This window comes from Chenopodium album, chromosome 27 (assembly GCF_948465745.1).
Source record: "Chenopodium album chromosome 27, dcCheAlbu1.1, whole genome shotgun sequence".
Classification (NCBI taxonomy): domain Eukaryota; kingdom Viridiplantae; phylum Streptophyta; class Magnoliopsida; order Caryophyllales; family Amaranthaceae; genus Chenopodium; species Chenopodium album.
In genome coordinates, this window is record NC_137860.1 from 6308327 (window position 1) to 6332991 (window position 24665).

The 24665-nt window shown below is 34.1% G+C and overlaps 1 protein-coding gene, 1 long non-coding RNA gene and 1 pseudogene across 3 annotated transcripts; all 3 read right to left on the reverse strand.

The window, feature by feature from the left end:
- Positions 1-5553: 5553 nt before the first annotated feature.
- Positions 5554-16949, reverse strand: LOC145620755 (condensin-2 complex subunit CAP-D3-like; annotated as a pseudogene). The gene is made up of 10 exons (XR_014108295.1): positions 11909-16949; positions 10726-11482; positions 9367-9860; positions 8797-8888; positions 8620-8707; positions 7538-7652; positions 7320-7439; positions 6857-7038; positions 6245-6394; positions 5554-6098 (listed from the first exon to the last, which is right to left on the reverse strand). The product of XR_014108295.1 is annotated as a condensin-2 complex subunit CAP-D3-like (transcript).
- Positions 16950-17177: 228 nt separating this feature from the next.
- On the reverse strand, positions 17178-18657 carry LOC145620756 (uncharacterized). The gene is made up of 3 exons (XR_014108296.1): positions 18427-18657; positions 17534-17654; positions 17178-17439 (listed from the first exon to the last, which is right to left on the reverse strand). It is a non-coding gene; the product is annotated as an uncharacterized LOC145620756 (long non-coding RNA).
- Positions 18658-20366: 1709 nt separating this feature from the next.
- On the reverse strand, positions 20367-23575 carry LOC145620754 (uncharacterized). The gene is made up of 3 exons (XM_081675461.1): positions 23487-23575; positions 22211-23266; positions 20367-21329 (listed from the first exon to the last, which is right to left on the reverse strand). Exons 2-3 carry the CDS (start codon positions 23237-23239, stop codon positions 20538-20540), a joined length of 1821 nt encoding a protein of 606 aa, XP_081531587.1. The 5' UTR covers positions 23240-23266; positions 23487-23575; the 3' UTR covers positions 20367-20537.
- Positions 23576-24665: the final 1090 nt, after the last annotated feature.

Genomic DNA, 24665 nt, shown 5'->3' on the forward strand with positions numbered 1-24665 from the left:
AAGTGGTTGAAAGTCAAGTGTTACGGTTAGTTTTTATTAAAAATCTTTCTTTCTGTTTTCGAAAACCCATTCTATTTTGTAAAAACGTCCATTTCAGTTTATTTTGGTCCATAATTAAGGTCCAATAATGGTGTAGTTGGATGGGGTTTGAAAAGACCTTTACAATGATATATTATAAGCCCAATTCCGATGAATAATGAGGAAGTTATGGCCAAAATACTAAACTGGGCCCAAACCGGATTTTACCTACGACCCAATGATCATGTGGAGGGTCCAAAGGTTTAATCCTATTCCTAAACTAATTAGGATTGATTAGAATCTTCTATAAGTTTCTAAAATATCTTAATTATCCTTTTTTGAAAAAATAAGATCATAGAATTTGATTTGAATATAAACTTTCCTTTTTTAAAACTTTCCTAATTCTATTCGGATTTAAAGATGTTCAAAGATAGTCAGATATTATTTTCGTGTCTCATATTTTTTATCCAAATTTTATATGGTTGGATAGATATTGAAATTATCTTTCCAATGATATATTATAATATTAAATCCGAGCTATAACGAAAAAGATATGAAAGATATACGAAACTCTATCCGAAACTGACACCCTTTCACTATTTCGGACATATCTTTTTATCTACAAAAGATTTTAATCTGATTCTAATTGCATTAGAAAGTAGTTTTCAATATCTTTCCATCGACATATTATATGACTTATTTGGACTTCTAGATCAAAAGATATGATTAAAACAAAATCCGCAAAAAACTATCTTGTCGCGAAACGACAGGATTGTCGCCTCGCGACAGACTCTGTCGCCTGGCGACAAGATAAATCTTTGGCGACAAGGTCGGTTTGTTAGCGACAGAGTGGAGTTTTATTCCTTATCAAATTCTATGATTTTCCGGACTATTTTCATTATAAATAGGGTCCGAATCCCTGTTTTCAGAATCATCAATTCTCATCAACTCTCATCAAGAATTACTTAATTCTTAATTTCTCCCTCTCTTTTTCTAAACTAGCTTTTTACAAAATACAATTCCGCATTCACAAGATCTTGAATCACCTATCCAAGTTCGAAGTTGCCTTCGCCCTAGACGTACAAGGTTTAATATTTTCTGAGGGTTTGGTCTAAAACTAGTCAAAACTTTATTTAATTTGATTTCAATTTAATTCTTTAATTGTTCTTTATTATTTTCATTGAAGTTTACTAACTTGTGTATTTTGTTATTAGAAAGAGGTACGAGGCTTCAAAGTAAGTAGATTAGCTTACTCCCTATTTTATTCACAATGTAGAAAGCATGTTTATTATTGTTTTATGATTCCTAGTATCTGTTAGGATGTATTTAATGCTTTCTAGTATCATGTTAGGATGTTATTTTATGCTTTCTAGTATCATGTTTAGGGTGCCTTTACTCTTTTTTAATATCATGTTAGTACCATGTTAGGTTTAAAGCTTTGATCTTTATTGTTTAGTGACATGCTAGGATTTGTTATTAATCTTGTTAGTATCCTGCCTAGGATCTTGCTATTATTGTTAAGCTTTATTATGCCTTATCATGTTATTGTCATTATCGTTATTATATTATTTATTATCATGTTGCTTGATTATATTTAATTTGTTATTGCTTGATCACACCTTTTATGATTGTTAAAGAGAATTTGTACTTGAAATCACGCTTAATAAGATAATTAATAATTTGGTTTAGGCTAATGTGATTTTAACTCAAGTGATCGCCAATAATAGATTTATTTGTGCATTAATATTCAACCAACATAGATAAACAGGTTAGGTTCAATATAATGTTTGTATGTTATTCGAAAAGCGCACATGAATACGAACAGAATAAAGTAGAGGCTTATTTTATAGGGCGGGTCCTTTCTTTTGTAGAATGGATTCGTACCCTCATCCCCGGACCCTGTTTGGTTCAAGACCTTATGGAGTTGATGGTCCTTTTGGATTGTCTTTTGGGTTTACAAGTTCCTAAAACTTATTGGCGACTCTTTTGCTCTATTTTCTTTCCCTTTGGAACGCCACCGTACTTTAGTGTATGATCACAGTGGGGTTCAAGTTTGGGATCATGATGCTTGAAATATTCCCTACAAGTAGGTTGGCTTGAAGTTTTATTAACATTGATCAAAATATGGGTATTGAAATAATATTGCTATTCAAATATGTAAAACATTAGCTTTATTTTAATAAATCATTCTGAAATGTTTAAATAAGTATACAATTATTATAAAATAATCGTATAAAAAATAAAGAAATTTATAAATATATTTTACTTGAAAATATGAGAGATTACAGAATTATAATTGTTCGATAATCAAAGTATTATGTGAGATTTTACAGCTGGTTTATCTATGAACGTAGCACTTTTAGCAATAGTTTTGTATTCCTTTGTGCTGATGCAAGTGTCCATTTAAGGTTGGAAAAATACACTTTAATAATCCCAACTATTAGCGGTTTACCTAGAATAATCCCAACTAAGGATGATTTTCTAAGAATACCAACTTTGCCTCTTATTTTCTTCTAGTAGACCCAACCGGTCAACTACGAGTCAATAGCATGTTGTAACAAGTCATATGCCACGTGTCAACACACGATTGGTCCAAAATAAAAAAAAAAAAAAACATAAAATAATTATAATAAAAAAATTAGAAAAAAATAGAAAGTTAAAAAAAATCTGAAATTAAAAAAAATCAAATAATAAAAAAAAATCAGAAAATAACAACAACAAAAAAAAAGACACTTAGAAAAATTTTAAAAAATTAGTAAAAAAAAAAAAAATTCAGAAAATTAGAAAAAGAATCAGAAAATTTAAAGAAACAAAAAAACCCAAAACCCACCAGCCACCCTCTCTCCCTCCCCTTTCCCCGCCGGCGGCCAACCCCCTAAACATTCCAAAATGGCCGGCCGACACCCTCCCAGCTTGGAAAACACTCGGCCGGCCCAAAATCACCCCCTCATCATTATTCCCGATCCCCATAACCACCATCTCCTCTTCCCCGACCCTCGAAACAACTCCACCTCCTTTCCCCAACCGTAAAAATCGGCCATTTTGGCGGTAGGGTAAAGGAAGATGGGTTGTTTTGATGGCCGGCGAAGTGGGAGGGGGTGGTTTTGGGGGTCGGGGAATAGCGAGGGGCCGGGTAGTTTCGGAGGGTGGTTTTGGGCCGGCCGAGTGTTTTTCGAGATGGGTGGGTGTCGGCTAGCCATTTGGGGATATTTTGGGGGTTGGCTGCCAATGGGGAAAAGGGAGGGAGGGTGGCTGGCTAGGGTTACAAGGTGGTGGGAGGGTGGCTGGTAGGGTTTTGGGATTTTTCTTTATTATTTTTTTTTTCTAATTTTCTAAGTTTTTAAACTTTTTGTTTTTTTTATCATCATTTTCTGATTTTTTAAATTTTTTTGTTTTTTTTAATGAAATTTCTAATTGTATTTTTATTTTCTGATTTATTTTTTGTTATTAAATTTTTTTTCCTAATTTTCTATATTTTTTATTTTTTTTATTTTAAAAAAAAATTTCTATATTTTTTTTCATTTTCTGGTTTGTTTTCAATATTTGATTTTTTTTATTAATTTTTTTTTAATTTTCTGTTTTTTTTTTTAATTTTTAGATTTTAATTTCTAATTTTTTAAATTCTAAACTAATCACGTATTGACATGTGGCATTTATAAAATTTTTTTAAAAAAATTACCTTTTCAACAGGTTTCTGGTCATTGGGATCGCTAGAAGAAAATAAGAGGCAAAGTTGCACCTGTTAGAAAATAATCCTTAGTTGGGATTATTCTAGGTACATCGCCAATAATTGGGATTATTAAAGTGTATCTTTCCTTTAAGGTTCGGCTTAGAGTTCATTTACCAAGCTTTTTGTATTATGGTTATCTTGCACTCTGCTCATACTCTCATTTGCATCCAGTCTCAGTGTTGTATCAGAAAATATTCTTGAACTCGAATAAATTTCATAAAATGCGTTAATACGTGATTATTTTTTAATCTCTGTATAATGTACAAAACGCGCCCTAGCTTTTGATGATTTTCCTTGGCAACAAGCATTTTATAACTGATTTTGATGAGTTCTGTCGCGGATCAACTGCTTTACATTGGTTGTCAAGTGTAATCTCTCCCAAGGCAACATCATTCGACTCATACACACACCCGTACCATTTCCGAGCCAATCCTACCCTCTCACTCAAATAAGTACTAGTAAATTTTCTCATGCTCTCTCGTTCTTTACACCATATCTCTTTACCTTGTCGGCTTATTAAAAAAACTAGCCAACGAAACTGAACATCATCGCCATCTTTGTTGGTCTCTTGTCCAGCCTCTCGTCTGCTCTTTCTTGCAGAAAAAACTCCACAAGCTTTTCTATTGCTGCTGTTGTTGCCTTGTTGGCTTACATTCAATGTGACACTCCTATCACCCCCACTATTGTTCAATTAGTCTTTCCACAAGCCTTTTGTTTAAATTCATACAAAGTATATGTTATGATTTTATATCGTTGATTATTAAGATTATCTATATAAGCCAACAACAACAATATATAAGAAAAGACAATTTGGACATTTTAGGGGCTGCTGTTATCTAATCTGTTTGCCTCCCCTTCACTTATATGATAAAGATAAATAGTACAAATTTGAGTGAGAAAAATGTCAATTATGTGATTATAGAGACTATAGAAAGTAATTAGCTTTAGAAAATAGTTAAGTTGACCTTAAAGTCATCATGTGGCTCTGGGTCAATACTCAATAAAACAGAAGGCCTAATTTTTCCAACACGTTCATTTGGTGATCTGAAACAGGCAAACAACTAGCCCATGGTACAATTTTTTCAATACGTTCATTTATCAAGACTTTTGAAAACTTGATTTGACAAGTTTTTTTTTTCCCTTCTATAAATTTTAATCCATTTAATTCACTTTGCTAGTTTGCTTGATTTAATTTTTTACTTACCCAATCTTCACACATTTCTAAACATAGACCCTTGTAAAAGGACAATAGGAAGGGGAATATGGTGTAACACTCATGACTAAATAATAAGTTTTTGTATTACTAATAATTCAAATAAGAAGAAATTTTTATTTTATAGAGCTCATGTGCTATATTTCCCCTATAATTAAGCGTATTTAGCTTGAAGTAGACTTGGTGACAACAATCACTTTGAATATCTTAACTTGATCTGGGATTATGAAATCATTCATAAAATAAAAAATGGACATACTTGAGGTGACCATTGACTTGTATTGTATTTTACTCAACCCAAATATACCCTAAAAGAGGGGAAAAAAAATATTGACTTGATAAGATAAACTTAATTAGCTTATGGTAAGTTATTTAATAGGTGCTTATCCAAGCTTATTTAAGCTTATTAAAACCAACTTGAATTTATTGGCCAATACAAATTAGTTCAAGTAAAATTTTGAATAGTGTTTTATATTATTTGCAGACTAGCTGATGATTTACCTTATTTATTGGTACGAAGAGAACCCTAGAGGTATTTAATTCTACAACTTTAAACAACTAAGCTACTCAGCATATGGCAACTACACTATGATTTTGACCACAAGGAGAACAGAACATAAATTCAGAAAGTTGGCTAAATGCACACATATATACAAAAGAACTACAGAAGATATCCTGCATTTGAATTTTTCTACTTTACAACAGAAAGTTGGCTAAATGGACACATATATACAAGAAACAACATGATCAGACTCTATTTTCTTCATCGAAATCGCCTACTGAGCGATTCTCTTACAGCTGCAGATTTAGGTCCCCTAGAAAGCCCAGCTCTTTCTGAAGTTAATCTGGGTACATTAAGCAACCTCAATGGTGGTGTTGCAGCTACTTTGTTTACTTCCTTTAAAACAGATTTGACAACAGTTGCAGCTGCAACATCTGCCATTGCTGAAGCCACCTTTGAATCATGATGCATTTTCTTTGACAACTTATTCTTCTCATTTGTTGCATCTGGCGCACCAGGTGTATGCTAGCCTTGTGATCTATGCATAGTTGCAATGGCCTCTGTAGCCGTTGTTTTAGCCTTGACAGTTTCAAATTTTTGCATGTCGTAAATATGCTCTTTCTCTAGCTGCTTATCTGCAACCAACAAGAATTCATTCATTATTGTAGTCCTTGAGAAGCACACGTAGGCATTCCATAAGGGAACCAATGAGAGGGCTGTTTTTATTCTCTAACAAGCGCTTTAACTCTATAAATATGGGAATGGAATTTTGTATAAGCACCTTCTTGGCCGGTTGAGTTATTGCTCTTCCTCTGGCAGCAGCTGTGGATGCTGCATTGCCATCTCCCCCTTCATCCATTTCAGCCTCTGATGTTGTCGCACGGCTTGATGGAAGCCGTAGGTCTTTGCAAGTGAGAATAAGGAAGGCATCCTGATTATCACAAAGATCACATCGTGAATCAATCTAACACAGTAACACATATTGGCTTAGGCTATCACTTAATTCAATGAGAAGATTGGGAACTAAGAGCTAAAAGCCTAAAACACTAACTTCATCGATATCCATCTGAATAAAGAAAATATAGTGATGACTGCCCTCAATAATTTTGATCGAGTAATTGAAATCAGATTAAAATCATTGAATCTTTTTTAGATCAAGCTGCATTTCTCTTATATTTGATATCAGGAGATTTGTATTACTCCCTCCATCGCTAAATAATTAAAATATTACATCTTGGCAAGGTTTTTTTTATTTTATAATTTGACAAAAGAAAGGAGAAACAGAAAGAAATGATACTTTTTGCTTTTTGGAAGAGAACAGAGAAAGGGAAGACCCATGTACCAGCAAAGAGATGTTTAACTACAGCACAAAGAGAGAAGAGAGAACTGGTACCTGTAAGACAGACTGTCCTCTAACATCATCTATGCTGAGGATTCCATCAGATGCAGCAGCAAGGATTTCAGCACATATCTTTGCAAATGTGGCAAATAGATGCTCAGGAGCCATTTGCTTCAACAAAGAAACATATATGTGCATCCTTCTAGACCTTGTGTTCTAATCGTTACCTCTGATGGTATATGTTAAAAGGATGTGGGTCAGATAGAGAAATGGCCAGAGTTATACATGAATGCATGTCAAATAGAAATCTTACACTCCCATCTTTTGTTTGTATCGTATAAAAAACATCCATTTTGTCTGGCCCATGCATATTGTCAAGTTTCAAAATCGAAACTAAACAATGACAGTATCAACCATCAATGGAAACATTGCCCATTGTCTTCAAAGATATTAATAAATTCCTCAATTTAATAATACAAATAGGAGTACATTGAACCATAATTTCATTAAATGATTGAGAAAAGTCTTCTCTCAACTCTTGAATTTTGAGATTTGTTATTTGTCACATAAGCTTGATAGTCATTTAGAACAAATACGGCTTCTACAAAACTGTTATAGGCTAAAACAGGAGCCTTGGCTGAAAGATGAAATAGAACATCTCTCAAATAAAGCCTAGTTTGAAATGCTTATGAAACTGCCAGAATAATAAGAAAATACAAATTAATAAAATAAAACCTTTTAAAATATTTCCAAACAGAAAATCAGCAAGCTGTCAGATATTATCTGATTCATCATCAAGAGACAACAGAAACCGCAAGAAAAGTACCCCTCTCCACTTAACATAATCAGTCTGCAAATTTATAATATAGAAACTTACACTTTAATTAGGTTGCATATCAAGAGCGCAAAGAATTTTATACAATGATACCCAGTGGCGGATCCAGGATTTTGGACTAGGGGTAGCACTAAACGCATACTAGAAAAATTTAAGGGACGAAATAACCAATATACACCTACGAACTTGAAACTCAAACTAAATTTAAGATGGTATAACACATCAAGATAAAGTTTTTGCATATTTGTTGATTCTGTATAAAATGTTACCATCAAATTTCAACCATTTATACATTTTGCTATGAGTTATTATTGCGGATAAAATTATGCATGTACAACATACTAGCTATCAAAATATATATTTCGTATTACAATCAAATAAAATTAGTCAATTTATCAGGTATTACTAATTTTCTTCACGGACGAATTATCTATATATATTTCATACTATTATTGTTGTTGAACAAAATTGTATGGAAATTATTTTTATGTAATGTATTTTAAAATGAATGTCAAGAAAATGGAAAATTATTTGGAAAAGAATCTTTTGATGGAAGTCAATTTTATTTTATCTATTTGAATATAAAGGTCAAGAAAGAGGAAAATTATTTGGGGTGGAAAAAACATAATAAAGCATTGATAGGTGTTTTTTTAAAGACTTATAATAAACCAAAAAGAAAGTGTTAGTTGTCCAAATAAATAATAAAAAAAAAAAGAAAAAGAAAAAGAAAGTGTATGGGGAAGAAATCGAAATGTGACCCCAAGGCACTCAGAGGATGCTTTATTTACTTGCTTTGTACCACTGAAGCGAACTCAATTATCATGAAAAATATGCATTGTTTAATACTTATAAAGTATTAAGAAGGAAGGTTTTATTATACAATTTTTTTTTTCTTTTTCCCAGGGGTAGCACGTGCCCCCCGGGTTCCAATGTAGAACCGCCAGTGATGATACCCGTGTTAAGACCAAAAGAAAAAAAAAACCTGCAGTAATCTGGAGAGTAGTATGAATATTTGCCTTCTGACAAGTTCACAAGTGTCGCGAAGACACTTCGTAATTTTTGCTATGTAGCTGTTGATTTAGAGATATGGTCAAGTGGTAAGTACAAGAAACAATATGAAAAGTAATCAGTGTTTTGTACAGAATATTTGCATGCTTACCAGTCAACCAATGCAGTGTAACGAACACAAAAATCTGCCATAATTACAACAATGTTGTTCCTAAGTGCAGCACAATCACTTTTTTCAAGTTCCTACAACAAGTCAACAACAGATGACAGTGAGACAGAAAGATCAAATTCTTAGAATTTTTAGACATGAAAAGGCATCATGGTGTTGAATAATACCTGATTCAGTATAATTTAGCAAAATATGCTAATTTACATGAAACCTTCCAGGCAGCATAAAATAGAAAAGGCATACACTTGCATAGGGCAAATTTCTTGAGAGCTCACTCTAATATGTAGAAATTTTACTGTGATTTTACTTTGTAACTTATATTGTAATTGTTTTTACTATCATATTGCCTTCTAATATCAATGGAGTAAATATACTGAACAATTGTGCATGTCACCAGATCCCAAAACACTTTTTGCCAAACACAATCTTCTTCAACAAAATAAACAAATAAAAATAAACCGTTTTTGCAATTCTTTTTTTTTTTTTTTTAATTATTTATTTATTTATTTATTTTTTTTGGTAGTGTAATGTAAACTGTAAAACTCAACAAACCTGTACGAACAATGGGATATATCTTTTTGCAAGCTTCCCATCAGCAAGGCATATTTTTCCCATAGTAAGCCATGCCTGAATATACAAACATGGAGCCTTTTCCTTTATAAATATTGTAGAGCCTGGTAACTGATTTGACCTTGATTCATGAGATCCTGATGTAATCATGCTGTGTAAAACAGGAACAATGGTCATTAAATTCAAGGATGGACATATGATCACCAAAGAAACTACAGTGTAAACTGCGGTTGTAGCTTGTAATAGCAACCTCGAAGAGGCAGCTTCGCTTTTTTCCTTTTTAGTACTCTTAGATGGTGTGAAAAGGTTGTTCTCTTTACTAGCGCCTTTTGTTCTTCTGATAGATACATATCTACAACATGAGAAGCTTTACAAAAGAGTTGCTCAACAGATTTTATAACCAGTGCATCTGCCTCCTGAGGACTCATTGCCTTTCATTTACACAATGTTTTTAGTGCTTTGACATGAGCATTAACCTGCCATGATATTCAAAACCAGTTATATAGGTACACAAGGCAATAAAATAAGAACACCAGAATGGGTAATTAATTGTAGAGTCAGACATCTATGAAGGTTGGCAAGCACTCCGCAAAATAAGCAAAATAACTTGTAACCAATCATATAATGAGAACCGTCTTTTCTTGTGCTATCAGAAAACATTGTTTTTCTCTAAGTGATAAGCCTAATCAAATTTTAGCTGTTTGCAATGAAAAGACCTAATCAACATCTTAAGTAACGAATATCTAGATGTTTCAACCTAGATTATTTTCTGTATCCCTATGTCCCCGACTCCCTATAACCTTGTTATTCAGTTTTGGCTGTCTCTAACAAAATTAGGAAACTTAGGACTGGGATCCATGAGTATCTATACCTATCCTCATGGTAAGCACAACTGCACAAGGATCAAAACTGAAGTCATCTTGGATTAACTGACAAAATTAAAATCAAATGATTCAGGCTCCTATTTGTATTTTACGCAACTAGCAAAAAATGAATTGGGTTACAAACTTTCTGTGTAAAAACCTAACTGACACTAAACTTCCAATTCTAAACAGAAAACCTTTCACTGATTAGGGGGGGGGGGGGGGAGGTGGGGGAAAGAAAAAGAAAGTTTTTCAGGTGTACCTTAAAAAGTACTAGTTTATTTGCTAGAGACATTGGTGATAAAAAAAGCTTGGATTAGACTAGCACCAATCTTTTTTTTTTTTTTTTTTTCTTTCTTTTTGGAAAACAGCACCAATCTACTTTGTAACCTTTGACAATGTTTTATTTGATGGAAGCCAGAAAACAGACATCTACTCCCCCAAATAGCTAAAGAAATATGTGACATAAGCTATGTACCTCGGTTGAATGCATGTTGACTTGCTCTATCCGTTTTAGCAGATCATGAGCCAATTGTGCTGCAAGTTCAGGGGACAACTCTACAGAAACATTCGAGATTGTTTGCAACAATAAAACACGATCACAAGCCCAAACTGCAGAGTTTTTTACCATGCCATCAGCTGATTCGTGCATATTGTCCTTTAAAGTATGTGACTGTAATTCATCTGAGGTTACATCCCTGTCCAATATCTACCAGTGATGATAAAGAAATTCTCAGTCCACTAATTTACGAAGAAATGATGAAACTTCTGAAAGAAGAAGCCAAGCACCAGGAGGGGATGTCCAGTTGTCTACTGGCATGGAATGTGATAACCAAAGAGATTCTGATGTTTTAATGATATTCTGAAGGGCAGTAGCAATTTTGTAGCAATTTTGGGCCTCAGTTTTCCCTTCTTACCAACCAAGGCTTGCACATATCTTTTTTCACCCACGGTGTGACATCCCCATTACAAATCTCGATCAACAGATCCAAGACTCCTTTTGGGTACATTGCAGCAAGCTCTTTCTCAAAACACCTACTACTGATTGTCGATTTATTAACTGCCGGTACATCACCAAATGTTGCAGATCCAGCTCTAGAAACTCTATCTTAAACCAGCTCCATAAACAAGCTCTCACACTCTTTTTGAATATTAGTCTCACTATCAATAATCAAGCGTGGAACAGAATGAAGCCACTCTATTACCACACTTCTATCTGAAAATATCCTGAAAGCCTACCAAGCCAGTAAGAATTTCTATACAAGAATAGAATTGTACTCTACAGAAATCTAAGATGCCACCAAATACTAACATTTAGACACATAAATCACGCAAAGGGTGGATTGCATCACATGAATAGCAGAAAAGATTTTCAAAATATTGAAACACGTGGATCTTTTTTATGTTGTGTTTAATTAGATAACCTTTCGAGATTGTGAGCTCACCCTGAAGGCAGGTAACTTCGACCAACCTACATTTTTATTCTGCCATGAACAACATTTTAAGATAATCTAAGTATTCACGCACTAATAGCTCAATTCAAGCACTGCAAATTTATGTATTTTAATATAACTGTGTTTGCATAGGCATGTAATGCAGGCACTAAAAGTGTAAGTTCATCATGCCAGAAGAAACATATTTGAACCAAAATGTAAGCTAACCTCAGAAAAAGCAGAAATTGTAGCCTTCCTTATGCTGACAAGTGGGTCAGAGCATGCAATCCCCATCATTTTAAGAATGTCAGGATCCAAGGAGCTGCCTACAAGAGACATCAGTTTAGTTATTAGCAAAAGTGCAGCCTTCCTAACAACTGCTTTTTCATCCTTGCACCTCTTCTTTAAGAACTCATTCGCTTTACCCTCTACCCCATCATTGAAACCTAATGATTTCTTCAACACCACACGGTCTCTCTCATTGTCGGCTGATGTATTACCCACAATTTGAGCCAAGCTTGATAAAGCTTAGCTCAAATTCCTGCGACTGTATCAGAACAACGCAGAACCAATGCCACCAAGCACCTCGATCTCCATGAATCCTCCTCCACTTAACTGTCTGATTCAGAATCTTCTAGGACTTGTAATGACATCATGAGTTTTGGGATTAGTTCAACAGCCAAATGTCTAAGGTGAGATTTTCCTTGAGCCATCTTTATAACAAAATCAACGAACCCCACTTGATCACAAGATTCCATAGCTTTAACAATATCCAATATAGATTCTACAGCTAAGGCCCTGTCATCAGATTTCTCAGGCGCCTTTTGAGCCAAATACCTTGGCAAATTTCCTACAACTTTATTCAACGAACTCGAATCTTTTGCCATACCCAGAGGGAGCCCCAGTTACTCCTAATGAGAACAAGGTTTGTTTCTCATAATGGCATTTTGGAAATTATGTCCAACTTTTTCGTTGATGTGCTGCTCAGTAGACATAAGTGGGGACATGCATAGTTGGCAAGTGTAGCTGAGTATGTGGGAAGTGGGATGCCGTTAATATGCTGTTAGCTAAGGAAAGTTTTCCATTATTAGCAAACTCTCAATTTTCAATACGATTCTTTCTCCTCTCAGTTTTCTATCACTCTCATCCGATTCTCCCTTTTCCTCTCTTTCAGTAGCAATCTGCTGTAATCTGTTTAATTGAAGTAACAGGTTAGTGAATTTTTTTTTTTTATTTTTTTTTTTATTTTTTTTATTTTTTTTTAAAGTCGCTTCACTCCATTCGTAGTTCCGAAAATGTGGAATCATCTGCAAAATGTGGAAGTAACGATTGATTTGTAAATGAGTGCGAAATCAAAAATGGAATTGAATTGTAGTAATTGTTTACAAATCCTTCTCCTTTGTTATAATTTCTGAAAAAAGCGTTTATTTGGTTGCTCATTCAATTTGATTAATTTGGTATTATAAATCTGGAAGTGTGGAATTATCTGTGTTAATTTTCCAAAATTTGGTGCATCATATAGTTCAATTGTGTTGTGTTAATGTGTATGTGATTATGTGTTTATTAATTTGTATCATATTTATGTTGTTTTGTATGTCAAATTGGAATTGTTTGGGAAGGAATTAGAGGGTATGCCGATGGAGATTGATATTCTGGACACGGAATGGAAATGGAAGCCGATATAAGGGGCAGTGAGATTGTTGTTGTTGATCGAGGTAGCATAGTTAAGAAAAAGAGTAATGTTGATATGGAGGTTGATGTCATAGAAGAGACAGTAGGGATGGCAACGGGTCGGACTCGGAGCGGATTATGCTAAATCCGACTCCGACCCGACAGGAAGTCGGAGGTTGAATCCGACTTCAAAATCCGACCTCCGAATCCGACTTCGATGCGACCAGACTTCGAGTTTTTTATCATTATTCAATATACTTTGAGATGTTGGGCTATTTGGGCCTTTACAACCCACACCCAATGCCACCATGACCCACACAAAAAACCACTATCTATTGGAGTCGGAGTCGAATAATCCGGCAAAGTCGGACATTTGTCGGAGTCGGATTTTTTTCTCGGATTTTTTGTAGGATCCGACTCCGACCCTCCTCCGACTCGAAGTCGGATTATTTTAACGAAGTTGAACTCGAATTACTTTTTTCTTGGACTCGGAGCGGATTTTTTACCTCGGATTGGGGCAGAGTAGGGTCTGATCCGGACTGGATTGCCATCCCTAAGAGACAGTAGTTGAAGATACTGTAATTCAAGATAGCTATGGAATAGAAGAGGCAGTAGTTGAAGATAGTTGTGTATATGGTGAATTATTATGGGCAGATGACCGATTCAATTAAGAAGAAATTGATGAATTACTATGGGCAGAGTGTAACCATATCACAGATACATGGGTACGAATTCCCGTTTGCTAACTTTGTCGGTGTTAATCACCAAGGGCAATCGCTGTTGTTGGGTTGTGCTCTTGTTTCGCATTAAGATTGCGATACATTTGCGTGGGTATTTCGACAGTGGCTAGCATGCATGAACTATCGAGCTTCACAAGCCATCACAAGCCATCTTGACCGACCAAGCAGCAGCCATGCGAAGTCCCCTTGCTGAAGTCATGCCAAACCCAGTGCATCGTTGGTGCATATGGCATATCATGAGCAAGATCCCTGATAAGCTTGGCAAGTGTGCACGGTTAGTTATTTTTACATTCCTCACTCCTTATACAGATTTGTTTTTCTTGCTTTTGAATGATTTTCCATTTGCTACATATTCCTGCAATATGTTTGTGCCCCTCAATCCCCCCCTCCTCCCCTTGATTTGTTCCTGCATTGCCCTAACCTGCCCTCCTCCCCTTGATTTGACTCCGAACCGCGACGGATCTCCCTAGACCCTTAAACTCGTTACTCACATATACAAATAAGACTTACTCACATGGTTTCTTCATATTCAAACCAAGCTATATCAAACACACGATTGTCATAAAGGGTGGCTACGTATGCAGCTATGTTAGTAAATCTTATGAATCTATATTAAATACACTCTCCAGCGCAACACCAGAATTTGCATTAACAATCTCTAGTTGTACCGGTGTGCTAAATAACACCCTTCTTTCTTTGCAGCCTTAAGCTTTTGCTTAGCAACAGAAGCCTCAGAAGATGGCTCACTAACAATACATTCCAGACTACATCCTGTATTAGCACGGTCGACCATAACCCAAGCAATAAAACCATGTCCTTCAACCGAAGCAGTTTCAGCTGAAGTGACAATTACACCAGTTTTACGTGCAACAAATTCTAAGAAGCCAACACAGTCAATTGAAACATGAGCGTTGACAACAGGTGGCCTTGTACCCAAATTTCCTTGTACATTAGGACCAGGTAGACCCTTCTTTTCTTTTATAAGCTCTATGCACTTATGACTAGCTTTCCACAAAGCTCATACATCTTAATCCTATCAGAAGTAAAATCAGCCACACGAACTATGAAATGGCACATCAATTACTGATGAGTTGCACTTTCATGTGCCTGCTCCACTATATCAGCTTCCCCACCAAACAACACAAACCTAGGTTGCCCGATGCCTGCCCTCACACACACACACATACACACTATTCTTAGCGATGCCTACAAGTTCATAAGTGGGGCTTGGTAGCTAGAGGAAGTCCGTTATATGATTTAGAAGAGGCTGGAATGCAATGCAAACTTTGCATGGTTTTGAAGCCATAACCTGCAATCGGCAAGAAAAGATTTCTTGACTAAGAGAAATAAGAGAGGTAAATCAGTAGGGAAGATAAGACTTTTCTAAGGGAAAATGCAGGATCATTTTCTGCACAGAAGGCGAAACACGCTGCACACCTAAGCCAGGGGCAACAACAGAAGCTAACAAAGGAGGAACAAGAATTCGGCAAAGTGCGTGCATACAAAGCAACTTAAAAAACCTGCTGCGTACAAAGGGCAAAAATTACAAGCACAACCAATAGAACCATCCATGTTAATGCAACAAATTCATCAAAATGAAGCACTATTAAAAAAAAACAATAAAAATATTCCAATCCAAACACAAAAAACCTTCTTGTCAGCTCTAAAAAAACACAGTAGAAAAGCATGTGTATTCCCACCAGCTCCTATTTTTGCTTCGGTAGAGATATAAAATTGTTGCACCAGAAAAGACTCATGGTTAACTAAAAAAGGTTGGGTCATTTCCAAGTCAAGTGATTCTCGGGTTCAAGTCGAGTTCGGTTGAAGTCAATAATTTGCAGGTTATAATCAGGTCGATCGGGCCATACTCGGGTTCGAGTTGAGTTCGATTCAAGTAAAAAATTTGCGGGTTCTAATAGGGTCATTTCTAAGTCGGGTCGTGTTTGGGTTCATGTCTCAAATTAAATATTGGGTTAATCTTAGTTTCGGGTTGATTTTCACGTCAGGTCACAAAGGTCATATACTTCATAATAAGAATAAATGCTCCAATTTCTTCATTTATTGTAAGAGAAATAATTTAAGATAAGTTCAAATTCGAGCTAATTAGTTCAAATAAGTTTTGATAAGATATACGTAATAAGTTCATAGAAAAAAATAAACAAACAGAATCAACATAACTATATAACTATATACTTTGATCAATATTAACAATGTGGTCTACATTGAATTTAAGTTGATTTGAAATTAGATCAAGTCAATAACATGTTAGGTTTAGTTCGAAATGGGTTAAGAACAATACGGGTTGAATTTGGTTTGATTAGATCAATAACAGGTCGTGTTGATTTAGGATCAGGTTAGTAACAGATCGGGTTGGGATAGTAATAGGCCGTGTAAAATTCGAGTCGGGTTAATAACAAGTCGGTTTAGATTCGGGACGGTTAAGTAACAAGTCAGGTTAAATTAGGGGTGGGTTAGTAATGGGTTACATTCGGGTTTGACGGGTTAAACAGGTTTGGGTCAATTTCGATTCAGGTCGGGTTTGGTTCAGGTCAATAATTCACGGGTTATATTCAGGTCGTGTCATCTCCAAGTCAATTGATGTTCGGTTCGGGTCTCAAATTCTCGGATTCACTTGGGTCTAGAGTTGGTTTCGAGTCGTGTCATATTAGGTTCGGGTCACCATTTTTTCGGGTTAAAACGGATCGCTTAATGACAAGGTTTGGGTCGAGTCAGCTTTGATAGGTCTAGATACATCAATAATTTTATTAACATGTAGCATATTTATGGAATTTTGTTCTCTTCTTAGATTATCCATGAAAATCACTCTTTAGTAACTGATAACTTGGTAATAACTTCTATAAAAATATTGGAGTACTACTAACCAATTTTTTTTTTGTAATTTTTTTTTGTTGTTGTTGTAACTATTTTATGTTTTATTAAAGACTATCTGCATCTATATACTGTATTTTATAATCCTATCTTTAACGATAACACGTGCATTTGCACGTGCACATTCTAGTTATAGTAAAATTGATAGTTACCCACTCGAATTTACCTAAAAACAAATGACAGAGGCTCTAGCAAATATGAGTTTAAACAATATTACCTTAAGAAGGTGACCTCCATTGTTATACCATAATTCTCTTTAGATTCTCATTTAGTGATCTCATCTGGTTCAAGGTTACGCGTAATGAAGCCAGCTTCTGTTAAGAGATATAAAAATATGAGCAGTGAATTTTTTTCCAGAAAAAAGAACAAGCTATCTGACCAAATTCAACAACACAGCCTTTTTCAGATATATCTGCTCCTTCATCAGTGAACTTCCCCCTCTTTAAGTTCAGCATATGTCTAACAAAAGTTGACAAAATCACATATCAGATCATCACAGTGTATGAAACAGAATAGTTATTTCAACAAGTAAATAAAAACGATGGAGCATTACATCAGAGGGTGCATCGAACAATTATCATTAAATGACCATAAGAATGCAGAACCTTCTTCCTCCTAGGTCTTTTGCTGGTCGTGCCGTCGTGGTGATGTCAGGTTTATGTGGAAGCCAAAATCTATAACCACCAATCATGAAGAAGTCAGATTTTATACACGCACAAGAATCCAAAATCAGATTTGAAACAGAAACAACTCATACTACAATTTAAGCAAGTAGTTAAGACAATGATTTGGTGACCAACTTCAGAATGCTATAATTGTCATTTGTACAAAAAATAGAAAAATGCCCACATACCATTAGTCACTACTCCAATTAGACCAATTCCACATTACTCCAAGCTCTTACAGCAGCATTTTTAATTTAAGCATTAGATTCACATGATTATTAACTGACATTCAGAATGAGGTTCATTAAAAAATCAAATATGTTTAAGTTCACAAATTGAGATATTTCGTAAACATTGTTTTGCATACAACTAATCATAATAATAATGTTTGTAATTTGCAACATAATTTCAACTCAAAATCCAGCAAATTCTTCAAAATCTAAAGATAGATTGGAGCATCAATTGAAAAGATTCAAACTTTGGCCTACCTAACAACATTTTTCATAAATCATAGTTGATGATTAATAATAAACCATCAAACCTCACCCCTCACAAATAAAATTGATGATAAATATAAAAAGAAAAAGAATTATAGAACACAATTTCAGACTAAAATGAAAAGGGGGAAAACAAAAAAATTATACATTGTATCAAAAGGAGAAGAAATACCATATTTTTGTTAGAATAAAATTATACATTGTATCAAAAGGCGTTTTAATGAAACAAAACAATCAGAGTTTACACATCTTAGAATAAAATTATGAGTCAAGAAGCCACTTACTATCTTTGATGATTTGAGGAAAGGGCATTTCTCATGAAATCAAAGCCCGCTTTGTAGTTGTTGCCACTACCATCTTGAGACTCTTGGTGCTGCATATAGAATCAAAATCAGTTAGTCTAAGATTTAAGACTCAAAGATAGATATAATCCCTATAACTTAGAATGCAATCGACAAAGAAACCATTCAGCAGTAGCTTCCACCAACCATTCGGAGGGTTAAGCTCAAATAAAGGGTTTTGATGTGGCAATTTGGAAAATTTAGTTTTAAAAAACTACCACCATCTGTTTCCATCACAAGCATCATGGGCAAAGTGAATCTAGAAGACTAAAATATAAAGCACTCTAAATTATATCTAAGCAGAGAATGAGAGGTGCAACGAGACTAAAATATGTTGTTCTTGTGTTGTTATGGTGTGAAGGGACATAATAACATCTTCTTCCATCCCCACCTTCTTTAAGGTGACCCCTATTTGTAAGTGAGGTGAAACTGAGAGTCCGAGTAACATAGCCCCTCAGTTCCTTTTGAAGCACATGATCTTTCTCGGCCATTGGATTTGAGTGTACAGATTCTCATCTTCAATTGCATTGTTTTAATATAAGAGGGTATCAGTTATCCCCAGTTCAAAAGCGCATAATTAATTTTTAAAAGATGAAACCAACTGCATAATAAGATCATAAAGTTACCACCTTTAATTTGACTATTGTTATCAATTTGGTAAAATTTCTGGCATTTATGCCCCAAAATAAACTAATAAACAGTTCATCCTATTTGAAAATAGCAAATTTTAAACTTCAACCAACAAATTTAGAAACCCTTTCAATTTAAACAAAATTTAACAACTATTACTCCAATTATCTAATTAAACACAAAAGACCTCAGGAGAGGGAGAGAGAGAGAGGAAAAAAAAAAACCCTTCTTATAAAGCTACAAGATAACTCCAATAATTAACCCCCCTTTCGATTGAGAACTACAAGCAAATTAAGAACAATGAAAATGCACCAAAGCAAGATTGCTGATAATTTGCAACAAGTTACTATAGAAAATGCTCTGTTCACATACCCACACAAAAATTGCAACAGGTTACTAATTCAAACAGGATGATAAGCCAAAAATTGAATGAAAAGGGTCATATTCATCAATAAATCAGTGAAAATCAATCTACTAAACACAAGTTTTTATATAAAAAAAAAATGAAATAAATGCTAACCTGGAACTTCTCTGTTCAAATTAATTGAACAATAAACCCCGAAAGAAATACCACAACTTAAAATTTTATTGTTCAATCAAAACCCTAACAAAACTAAAAGCGAAAAAAAATGAAGAAAAAGGAATTACCTTTAGAGGACAGATCGTAAAAAGCATTCAACCTTTGAATAAATCTTCACAAGGCCATAGAATCGAACCAAATTGATTATGCGCCATTAAACTGATAAAATTTGAGCTTCAACAATTTCTCCTTTGTGGGAATGATTTTCTGAAAAGTAAAATGTATGGAACGGAGGAAAACCAGGAGGAAAAGGAGGAGTTCACCCAAAAAATGAAGTGTACCAGAGGGCATTTTAGGAAGAACACTGCAGATAAGCTACTGTAGGACTTCCCATATTAATAAGGGTTATATATATATATATATACACACACACACATAGTAGTGTCTGTGATTTTTGTTGTTTTGTTTTTCAGTCAAGACTGCCACTCAACATGTTGTGGATGACACTCTGAGTATCGCTAGTGTCTGTGATTTTTGTTGTTTTGTTTTTAAGTCAAGACTATGTAATAAGGTAGCTCATTCCCTAGCTAAACATTCCCTTACTTTGAGTGAGGAGCAGCTGTGGATGGAGGACAGCCCATCTGTTTCTTTACCCTTTGTCACCTCTGACAAAGATGCTATTTTGATATAATCTAAATGCTGCAGGTTTTGTCAAAAAAAGAGAGAGAGACAGTAGTGGTACACAGCCTTGTACATAAAACCATGAACTAGTTAGATAAAAACTCAATCTACAAAAACACACGGGAAACGTGGCCAAAATAATTCTAATGTGAGAAAGATAATAGACAATAATATTGGTTGCTACAAGGCTAAGAAGGAACAATAAAGCTACATATAAACTACATTATGCTTGACTCCATTCTACATTGATGTTGATGCCAACTTCAGCTCCTTCAATGATCACATCATCACAAACACCGGGACTAATTTGAAATCGTTTAGTCTCCTTTAAATGTTCAATGAAACTTGTTGATTGACAACTCAAATCTATTTCAATCTGCAAAGAGCAATTGTGTGGAACAGCAACCACATGTCTCCAAAGATCGACATCAAAATTCATGCATGGCAATTCTAATGGATTATCTTCAAGCCTCTCAAAAAGAACATTCCGATAATATAATTTCTCATAAGGTGTTTTACACCCATATTTATCATACAAAGCAACCAGACTCCCATGTATTTTGCAAAAATCATCAGAAGAAGGTTTACCTTTGAAAAAGAAATGAACCTTTAGTGTAGCCTTCAATGCATGAGAAATGACTGTGTAATGAATAGCAGCAAAACTACGCTCATGCCTACCTTTAACAACCCCACACAAGAGGCGATTAAACCAAGCTTTCTTATGTTTATCAAGTTGAACACTCGAGGGCACAAACCCTTTGATTGACACACGACCATCAACATCCTCAAGGTCAACAGACATCGAAAATGTATCCGCAGGTATCAGAGTGTCATCAGGGCCTTTTAGAGGTAACAAATTGCTGCCAGGTGGCAAAACATAGGGATCATTCTTATCTCTTTTGAAAAGACATTTACGACCCCGAGAGCCATCAAAAGTAACCATCCCATAAAGACTCAATTGTTCATCGTTTAGGCGACCGATAAAGATTGAAAATACCTCTACTGCATGAGGTGCCTGAACACAACAGGAGCAACATTACACAGGGAACTAAAAAAGCAAATTGTAGACAAGTTGATGATAACAATATTATATATATATATATATATATATATATATATATATATATATATATATATATACATGTAAGTAAAAATTTAGAACATGCGAGTTAAAATTTAGAACATGTGACTCAAATTAAAATTCTGAACATATGAGTAATAATTTAGAACATTTGTGTAAGTAACATGTTTAGAACATCTGATTTAAGAATTAAAACAAGTGATTAAAAATTTATAAAATTTGCTTTATGAAATTTTAAACATATGAGTAAAATTTAGAACATCTGATTTAAGATTATGAACATGTGAATAAAAATTTACAACATATTGATATAGAATATAGAAAGTATGACTAAAGAATTTAGAACATACGTGTAAAAAATAGAACATACACTTTAAAATCTTGAACATATAATTAAAAATCTTAGAACACGTTTTAAAATTTAGAACATATAAATTAAAATTTTGGAACATGTTATTAAAATTTATGACATCAAACTTAACTAATTTATGGTTTAGAACATGTGAGTACTAAATTAGAACATTTGATTTAATTTAGAACACCTAAGAAAAAGTTTAGAAAATTAGATTTAAAATTTAGAACATACGAGTAAAAATTTTGAATATAAAGAGTGTTTTCACATAAGAAAAATTCTCATATAAGAAAAATTCTCACGAGAGCCTCCCCCTATATATATATATATATATGCCTGAACACAAAAGGAGCAACATTACACAGGGAACTAAAAAACCAAATTGTAGACAAGTTGATGATAACAATATATATATATATATATATATATATATATATATATATATATATATATATATACATACCCAAAAATGGAAGTGAATCCCCCATTGTACTTCATCTTTTTTGGCAGCCGGTCGACTCAGCAGAAATGGTTCCTCCCAATCAACAATCACTTCAGCATTTACACAATTTAGACCAGTAATAATTTTATGATCCCATTCGTTGCAAGTTTCAACCTTATAGCTTCCTTGGACAATTAGCACCTTGGTAGCACGATTCCATAACTCTACTTGGATAGTGAGGGATGAATATGCAGGCACAGCAACCACAGATCTAGACAGGGTAATAGGAGATCCCAGCGTCACCAATTCAGAATCATTAGAATCCTCAGTAATCTCATAAAGCATAATGCAATTAAATTTACTCTCAGAATAATAAAGATGATAACTTGCTGAAACGGTCCCATAAACCTCAAGTTGGTCTAGTTTATCCTCTTGTAGCTTGTTGTTCCCACTTCCCTCCACTTGTTGGTTAAAGAGTCGAACCTCGACAGGGGCAAAAACAGCAAAAGTAAGTGCGAGGTACTCCACCTCAGCTGAACAACTAGTGCCACGAACTATAATCTTCTTGAATTGTTCAAACGGATGATTTTGTTGTTTCGCGGTATCAACTGTCTTAAACAAAGGAGCACTCTCACATATGATGGTTTCACCTGTAACCTTGTCGCGAATATCAAAACCGATCATAGGTTTCTCCATTGACATAATATCATCGGGTCCTGTGACGCTTAAGGTACCACCAACATCCAAAGGGATTATCTCTGGCTCATCATATTCTTCATCACGGTCATAAATATCACATCTGTTATGACTTGTAATATCATAGACATAAATTTTACCAAAAATCTCCCACGAACCCTTGCTGCTGCACGTGTTATTGTTTCGGAGATTCACAGATAAAACCTCAACCACTGGTTCACATCTAACATCCACACGATGCCGTTTATACCAATCATCATCCATTATAGAAAACACCGAATCCGTCATTCTCTCAGAAAATGCATCCGTGGAAATTATCGTCTTATCCTCTTCCATGTCGAACAATTCAGCCATAAAAAACGATACAAAACAAAGTGGCACCTAAAGATAATAACAGCAAAATAATTACTTTTAACATTAAAATTAGTCTAATTTATTAAAGTGGTTCAAAAAGTGCAACAATTAAGCAACCGAAGAATTCAATAACCCTAACCCTAAATTGGCGATATTGACAATCAAATTAACGATAATGTAAAACTAAAACCTCTTAATTGTGCAATTGATATACGATGATTTTAAAAATCAATAATAAAAATCTTACCTGAGAATCTACTTCAATAGAGGTGAGAAAGCTTAGAAGGCGCTTCAATGGAAGGAAGAGATACAGAGGCACATACACTGGTAGTGAAAAACTTTCTCAACTGCTATTTGTCGCTCCCATTTTACCAGGTAACGCTCCCTTTTTGACTTGAATGGACCACTATGCCCTTTATACAATTTGGGTTATAAAAAGGACATTGTTCCCCATTTGGACACAATACATGAAACGGTCCCCTTACTTCACGACATTGTTGTCCCGAGCTTCCCAAAATCGGTCCCCACGACCTTGCAACCAAATCGGTCCCCACGACCACCTAAATTTTCTATTTTCAAAAATCGTTAAATTTGCCGACGGGTTTTGGGTCATGGACGGCGAGTGGAACATACGTACGCCGGAGAATGCGTCGGATCATTCTGTAAGTTTTTTTTTATTTTCGGTAATTAGGACATCCGCCTAAAATTTCCGGATGTCCTAGGTACATCCGCCTAAAATTTCCGGATGTACCTAGGGACATCCGGAAATTTTAGGCGGATGTCCCTATAATTTTTTTTTTTTTTTTTTTATTTTTTAAGTACGTTTATTAAGTTTTTTTTTATGTATTTTTTTTTCGTGGTCTTGTGATTATTGTTGTGATTTAGTATTTGATAATTAATGTAATTTTGTTGTATTAATATGATTATTAGTAATATGTTTATTTTTTGTTTCATTATTATTATTATTATTATTATTATTATTATTAGTAATATGTTGATATTATTGTTGTTGTTGATATTATTATTGTTGTTGTTGCTGTTATTTTTATTGTTGTTGTTGTTGATATTGTTATTATTAATTAGTAGAAATATAATTTTAATATTAATATTAATATTATTAATATTGTTATTATTAATTAGTAGAAATATAATTTTAATATTAATATTAATATTAATATTATTAATATTATTATTATTATTGTTGTTATTGTTATTATTATTATTATTTATTTATTAATTAACGTTATGGTCTTATAAATTGTTTTGTAGTTGTTGTTATAATTTTTTATTATCATTAATATGGTTATTGTTTTGTATTTGTTGTTATTATTATTAGTATTGTTATTAGTATTGTTATTATTATTATTATTATTATTATTATTATTATTATTATTATTATTAGTATTGTTTTTATTATTTTTATTAT